The sequence below is a fragment of the Myxine glutinosa genome, chromosome 1 (genome assembly GCF_964187855.1).
Source record: "Myxine glutinosa chromosome 1, kmMyxGlut1.1, whole genome shotgun sequence".
NCBI classification, from domain to species: Eukaryota; Metazoa; Chordata; class Myxini; order Myxiniformes; family Myxinidae; genus Myxine; species Myxine glutinosa.
In genome coordinates this window covers 30103666-30111678 of record NC_136261.1, presented here as the reverse complement: position 1 = coordinate 30111678, position 8013 = coordinate 30103666, and the positions used below count along the sequence as shown (strand labels likewise).

Sequence of the window (8013 nt, the reverse complement as noted above, 5' to 3'; positions counted from 1 at the left end):
TAAAGAATTATCCATGGGGATTAATATACAGTCAGGTGAAAAAGTAAGTGCACCCCATGTAAAGTTTTGACTTTTTCAACATATTTCAACATACAGCTATTTGATCTTCATTTCAACAATATTGATAGATAAAGGTGATATAATATAACAAATATCATGAAACATTCACATTTTCTAGTCCATTGTATAATTTAAATAAACATAAATGCAAATTTCACATGTGGAAAAAGTAAGTACACCCCTACATTTATCACTCCTTCAAATACCTAAAATTAGAATCAGGTGCACCAGCTCAGGTGCAAATGATTAGAACATCGTTGGAGAGGATCTTGGAGGAACCTGTCTTATTTAAACCTCAGATATTTAGTTTGGTTTGCTCTTTGTTGTTGAAGTGTGCGGCGTCACCATGCCTAGTTCAAAAGAGCTCTCTGAGGCCTTCAGAAAGAAGGTTTCCTCCTTCACCGATCCCTACGAGTCTGGGAAGGGATTTAAAAAGATCTCCAAACAATTTGAAATCAATCATTCGACTGTCCGGAAGATCATCTACAAGTGGAGAAGATTCCAAACAACTGCCAACTTGTTCAGGCCAGGCGCCCCAGCAAGTTCAGCCCGAGAGCAGACCGCAAGATGCTGAAAGAAGTCTCTAAGAACCCCAGAATGTCATCACGGGACCTACAGGTAGCTCTTGCCACTGTTGATGTCAAAGTGCACGAGTCTACCATTAGAAAGAGGCTGCACAAATTTGATCTACATGGGAGGTGTGCCAGGAGGAAACCTTTGCTGTCCAGAAAGAACATCAGGGCAAGATTAAAGTTTGCCAATGAACACCTTGGCAAAGACCAGCGCTTCTGGAACAATGTGCTCTGGACAGATGAGTCAAAGGTAGAGCTATTTGGCCAAAGTACCAGAAGACATGTTTGGCGAAAACCAAAGACAGCATTTGACCACAAGAACCTGATACGATCTGTAAAGCATGGTGGTGGAAATATTATGGTTTGGGGCAGCTTTGCTGCACCAGGGCCTGGGCAGCTCACCATCATAGAATCCACTATGAATTCTTCATTGTACCAGAGGGTCCTTGAGGATAATGTGAGGCCATCTGTCGGAAAGTTGAAGCTCAACCGAAGGTGGACCTTGCAACATGACAATGCCCCAAAACATACCAGTAAATCCACCAAGGAATGGCTGAAAAGAAAGAAATGGAGGGTTCTGGAATGGCCAAGTCAAAGCCCGGATCTAAATCCCATCGAGATGTTGTGGGGGGATTTGAAACGAGCTGTGCATGCAGGAAACCCCTCAAACATCGCACAGCTGAAAGAATTCTGCATGGAGGAGTGGGCAAAAATTTCTCCCAGTCGATGTCAGAGACTGGTAGACAGTTATAAGAAACGGCTACTTGAGGTTGTTTATGCCAAAGGGGGCAATACCACCGATTAGAGCCAAGGGTGTACTTATTTTTTCCACATGCGAAATTTGCATTTATGTTTATTTAAATTATACAATGGACTACAAAATGTAAATGTTTCATGATATTTGTTATATTATATCACCTTTATCTATCAATATTGTTGAAATGAAGATCAAATAGCTGTGTGTTGAAATATGTTGAAAAAGTCAAAACTTTACATGGGGTGAACTTACTTTTTCACCTGACTGTATGTTAATGATAAATGTCACAGGTGCCTCCATTATGACGTCATAAATCAACAAGTACAAAACGTCATCCGATCAAGATGAAATTTGTTGAGCGTAATCTGGGGATAAATTGGTGGAGACAAAAGATAATGATGACGTCACATGGTTCGACTGCCATATTTGTTTTAACCAACACAAAATCCTTAAGAACCACGAAAAACACATCCTGGCGAGGGTCTGCAATCTCTGATTGCTCTTTCTTCTTTGCACTGTCTTAGCTTGGTACTGGGGTGGTTCACCAATGATTATGATTGGTGATCCTCAAGTGTTACTGCAGAATGCCCTGAGACAGAAGGCTTTCGGGGTCCAAGAGTTCTAATGGGGTCTAAAATAACCACAGCGTCTTGGTCTTCATTATAAAGGGTCTTTGGAGTCCTAAGGCTCTTAACGTTATAAAAGGTGTTCAGGGTCTAAAGGGTCTAAGGTGTCTTCAAGGATGTTAAGTGTATTGGAGTATTAAGGGTATTTGAGGGTCATAGAGGGGTTTTAGGTCTTTAGGTTTATGCAGGGTCTTTGGGTGATATAGGAGCTAAAGGGTCTTCAGGGTTTTAAGGGATCATATGGGTTTTAAAAGTTCTTAAGGTTCTAAACGGCCTTAGGGTATTAAGGAGCCTTTGGTATGTGAAGGTATCTGAAGGTATTGAGGGGTCTGGAACACACAAGGCTCCTTTTATAGTATCGATGTGGAAACCAAGGGTCATAGAGGAGTCTTATAGCAGAGAGCAGCATGTTCACCATACTGTACGTGAATAGTATTTTGTAAGAATAACCGAAGCCTCAAATATTTGTGGCAAACTATCTCAACATCTTGAACTGGAACTGGAACTCTTCGACGTCACGATGTGAACAGACATGCCTCCGCCCACATTATTACATCATTATAACACTTGTACCAAGTTTGATTGAAATCTATTCAGCTGTTCTCAAGTAATCACATTTTTACATGGCATGACTTCTGACCTTTGACCTCTTGACCCCAAAATTGAATCAGTTTATGTTTACATAATTATACATACCTGTACCAAGTTTTAATTTAAATCTCTTCAGCTGTTCAAAAGTTATCACATTTTTACCTGACATGACCGCTGACCTTTGACCTTTGACCTCGGACCCCAAAATCGAATCAGTTAATCTTTACATCACTGTACACATCTGTACCAAGTTTGAATTATATCACTTCAGCCGTTCTCAAGTTATAGACCTATTACAGACTTTGACCTTTGACTGCTGGGCCCCAAATTCTAATCAGTTAACCTTTACCTCATTATACATACCTGCACCAAGTTTGACGAAGATCCCTTCAGCCGTTCTCAAGTTATAGACCTATTATAGACTTTCATCTTTGACCGCTAGGCCCCAAAATCGAATCAGTTAATCTTTACATCATTGCACACATCTGTACCAAGTTTGAATTATATCACTTCAGTCGTTCTCAAGTTATAGACCTATTACAGACATTGACCTTTGACCGCTGGGCCCCAAATTCTAATCAGTTAACCTTTACCTCATTATACACACCTGCACCAAGATTGACGAAGATCCCTTCAGCCGTTCTCAAGTTATAGACCTATTACAGACTTTGACCTTTGACCGCTGGGCGCCAAATTCTAATCAGTTAATCTTTACCTCATTATACATACCTGCACCAAGTTTGACGAAGATCCCTTCAGCCGTTCTCAAGTTATAGACCTATTACAGACTTTGACCTTTGACCGCTAGGCCCCAAAATCGAATCAGTTAATCTTTACATCATTGCACACATCTGTACCAAGTTTGAATTATATTACTTCAGCCGTTCTCAAGTTATAGACCTATTACAGACTTTGACCTTTGACTGCTGGGCCCCAAATTCTAATCAGTTAACCTTTACCTCATTATACATACCTGCACCAAGTTTGACGAAGATCCCCTCAGCCGTTCTCAAGTTATAGACCTATTACAGACTTTGACCTTTGACCGCTAGGCCCCAAAATCGAATCAGTTAATCTTTACATCATTGCACACATCTGTACCAAGTTTGAATTATATCACTTCAGCCGTTCTCAAGTTATAGACCTATTACAGACTTTGACCTTTGACCGCTGGGCCCCAAATTCTAATCAGTTAACCTTTACCTCATTATACATACCTGCACCAAGTTTGACGAAGATCCCTTCAGCCGTTCTCAAGTTATAGACCTATTACAGACTTTGACCTTTGACCGCTCGGCCCCAAATTCTAATCAGTTAACCTTTACCTCATTATACATACCTGCACCAAGGTTGACGAAGATCCCTTCAGCCGTTCTCAAGTTATAGACCTATTACAGACTTTGACCTTTGACCGCTAGGCCCCAAAATCGAACCAGTTAATCTTTACATCATTGCACACATCTGTACCAAGTTTGAATTATATCACTTCAGCCGTTCTCAAGTTATAGACCTATTACAGACTTTGACCTTTGACCGCTCGGCCTCAAATTCTAATCAGTTAACCTTTACCTCATTATACATACCTGCACCAAGTTTGATTAAGATCCCTTCAGCCGTTCTCAAGTTATCGCGGAAACGAAAACCTATCACGGACGGACGGACGGACAGCCGGACGGAAATGACAGCCAAAATGGCCATCAGTATATAATAATAATAATAATAATAATAATAATAATAATAATAATAATAATAATACAAGGTTGCCAACCTATGGCTGTTTGTCCTTGCCCTATCATTTTAAATGCTGATCGTCAAGCAAGGAACCAGCATGTACCAATTTTAACTCAACTGGACGACCGTCCAGTTGAGTTCATCACATACTGAACCCTCCGGCGTCCGTCGTCTGTCAACTTTTCGACGTTAGCACTCCAGCGTCCACAAATATCAACCGATTCTGATCAAACTTGACATGCAGCATCCTTACCCCAAGGACCAGGTTGGTATTACATTTCAGCCCGATCCGTTGAAAAATGGCGGACTTTGGCGACCATTTTGTTTTTGGTCATGAAAACGACGTTAACACTCTGGCGTCCACAAATATTAACAGATTTTGATCAAACTTAGAATGTTTAACCCTCACCACACAAGGTAGGTTGCTATTGCATTCCAACCCGATCCGTCACAAAATGTCCGCCATAGGCCGCCATATTGTTTTCAGCTCCGAAACGACACCAAGACTAAGGTCGTTGGCTTTTCATTTAAGTCAAATCTAGTACAGACAACTGACCTACTTTAAAGTTGTCCAGTCAGTTCAGTTGAGTTCTGCTTCCCTGGAAGCTCTAGTTAGTGTTTGGAACGACTCGACTGGGGTCCGGACCACCGACCTCCCACACTCAGAGCGGATGTCTCGAACCATTCCGCCAATGACACCCAGTCTGGTTAAATCCATAACACATCCTATGTGAACAAACATTCCATCGATTCGAATCATTCAGAGAATTTTATCCATATCACAATCGAAGAGCAGGCAAAATCGAATTTATTTGTACCTCCCAATAACACCGCAGATATGGTTTTCTTTAATTTGCTTTATACAAATTGCTCACAGCAGTTGGGTTTAAATGGCAACACATTCGGGATAAGGTGTGAGACTGAGTTGATGATAAAGCAAGTTGTCTTACACCAACTGTGCAGGCATAGATCTATGAAAGATAAACATGCAGTAGAGACGAACTTGCAATCCTAAGTAATCAAAGGCCCAACGTCTCCCACTCCCCAAGCAACACCGTCAACCAGCAGTTAAAAGAAGAAGAAGATTTCAAGACGCATGCAAAGAACACAAAGATCTACCGGAGTACAAAACCTATCACAACTGAAAGCTACAATGGCTCCTTTGTGATGAGCTGCGGACATTGCGCAAACCAGTTAACGTCGTCTCTTTAGGCCTTTGCTCAACCAAAAGCACCGAACCGGTCGACATAACAGGGTCTGGTTGACCAGCCTGCAGTGCAATGGACCAGCAGTTCCTATGGCAATCCCTACTGTGGCTCAGATACTGGACGGGTCATTGGCTTGGGCCCACAAGAAACCTCCCTGGAACAAGCAGCAGCGCACCTTTTTATAACGCACCGAGAAGGAACGAAGCTCGATGCTTTTGATATTGGGATTTAGAAAAAATGCAAGTGTCGTACAAAGGATTATTTTTTGTTTCTTTTTTTACAGCTGCCAATATGCGCTATGGGTGGCCGTGAATAAGGGTATAAATGCATCAAAACAGTGGTTGGATGAAGGCAGAACCTGACCAAAAACATACCCACAGCAATGTGTAACCAAAAAAACCCGAAAAAAAGAACAAAAAATCTCATCATCAATGGCATTGCATGAATACATTCATCGCATTCCGAAAGGTTAACGGTGTTGTGCGCATTTCAGGTTAGGTTGTGTTTTGTAAGTGCTAACAGTCAGGTTGGGGGGGGCTCGGTAAGCTGGGGTTTAACGTGGATCTGTGTTAGTCACGCCGCAGAGACGTCGAGCCTTGCTAACCAGAATGCCGTGGCTTTGGCCTGGATCTAGCCATGTTCAGAGAGAGGGCCCAAAAGCTGGGTTCACGTAGGTGAAGCCGCCAAACTCGGACTGGTCGATGTTGTTGATGACGTATTCGTCGGGCGGTGTGAGGACAGGAAGTGCTCGCGTGAAACACTTGTCGAAGTTGCCCGCATCTCGGCCACACTACACCCGTGGGTAGGCATTTGGGACGGGGGTGGGAGAGATGGAGTGGAAGGAGTGCAGTGGGTGGGGAGGGAATGGGGGAGAAAGAGAACAAAGGAAGGATGCAGTGAGTGAAGCAATGCAATTAAAAGAAAAGAAATAAAAAGCAGATTATAATTCTGCAGATGCTGCACTCCTCCCAAAAACAGCAAAAGATGATGTGCGATGATTGATTCCTCTGCAATTTAAAATCATATATATATATATACATACATATACACATACATATATACATACATACATATAAATATACATATATACATACATACATATAAATATACATACATACATACATACATATAAATATACATATATACATACATATATACATACATACATATAAATATACATATATACATACATACATATAAATATACATATATACATACATACATATAAATATACATATACACATACATATATACATACATACATATAAATATACATATATACATACATACATATAAATATACATATATACATACATACATATAAATATACATATATACATACATACATACATTCATATAAATATACATATATACATACATACATACATTCATATAAATATACATATATACATACATACATATACACATACATGATACATATAAATATACATATATACATACATACATACATACATATAAATATACATATATACATACATACAGAAAATTCATATAAATATACATATATACATACATACATACATTCATATAAATATACATATATACATACATACATATACACATACATGATACATATAAATATAGATATATACATACATACATACATTCATATAAATATACATATATACATACATACATACATTCATATAAATATACATATATACATATATACATATATATATATATACATACATACATACATTCATATAAATATACATATATACATACATACATACATTCATATAAATATACATATATACATATATACATACATACATATACACATACATACATATAAATATAGATATATACATACATATACACATACATACATATAAATATAGATATATACATACATATACACATACATACATATAAATATAGATATATACATACATATACACATACATACATATAAATATAGATATATACATACATATACACATACATACATACAGTCATGGCAAAAAATATTGGCAGCCTTGCACGTTTTTCAAATAATGCACCATTTCTTCCAGAAAATTGTTGAAAATAAAAAATCTTTTGGGATCTACATTTGTATTTCTTTGGTTTGCAATGGAACAAAACAAAACAAAAAAAGATGAAAAAAATTACAAAATCTTAGCTTATTCCACACAGAAATCCTAAAATGGCCCGGACAATATTATTGGCACCTTTTAGAAGTTGTTAGAAATAATTAGATTTCAAGCAGGTGATTCTGCTTTACTTTGTAATTGAATTCACCTATGGTCAGTTGCAGGTGCCTGCAATATAAAAATCACTCATTCAACCAGTTTGAATGGAGAAAAGGAGTCATTCTGCTGTTTTGTGTCACTGTGTGTACTGCAATGAGCATGGAGGAAAGAAATAAAACCAGAGAATTGTCTGAGGAGGTCAGAAACAAGATTGTAGTCAAGCATGGACAATCTCAAGGCTACAAGCCCTCC

General features: G+C 38.7%; 1 protein-coding gene across 1 annotated transcript in view; it reads right to left on the bottom strand.

Moving 5' to 3' along the window:
• Positions 1-5128: 5128 nt before the first annotated feature.
• The window catches only part of LOC137422332 (protein kinase C alpha type), a 179016-nt gene continuing 176131 nt past the window's right edge, over positions 5129-8013 (bottom strand). Inside the window, exon 15 of the mRNA XM_078770250.1 lies at positions 5129-6335. Within this exon, the coding sequence (XP_078626376.1) occupies positions 6186-6335 (150 nt within the window). The 3' untranslated portion in view covers positions 5129-6185. The remainder of the gene's footprint in view (positions 6336-8013) is intronic.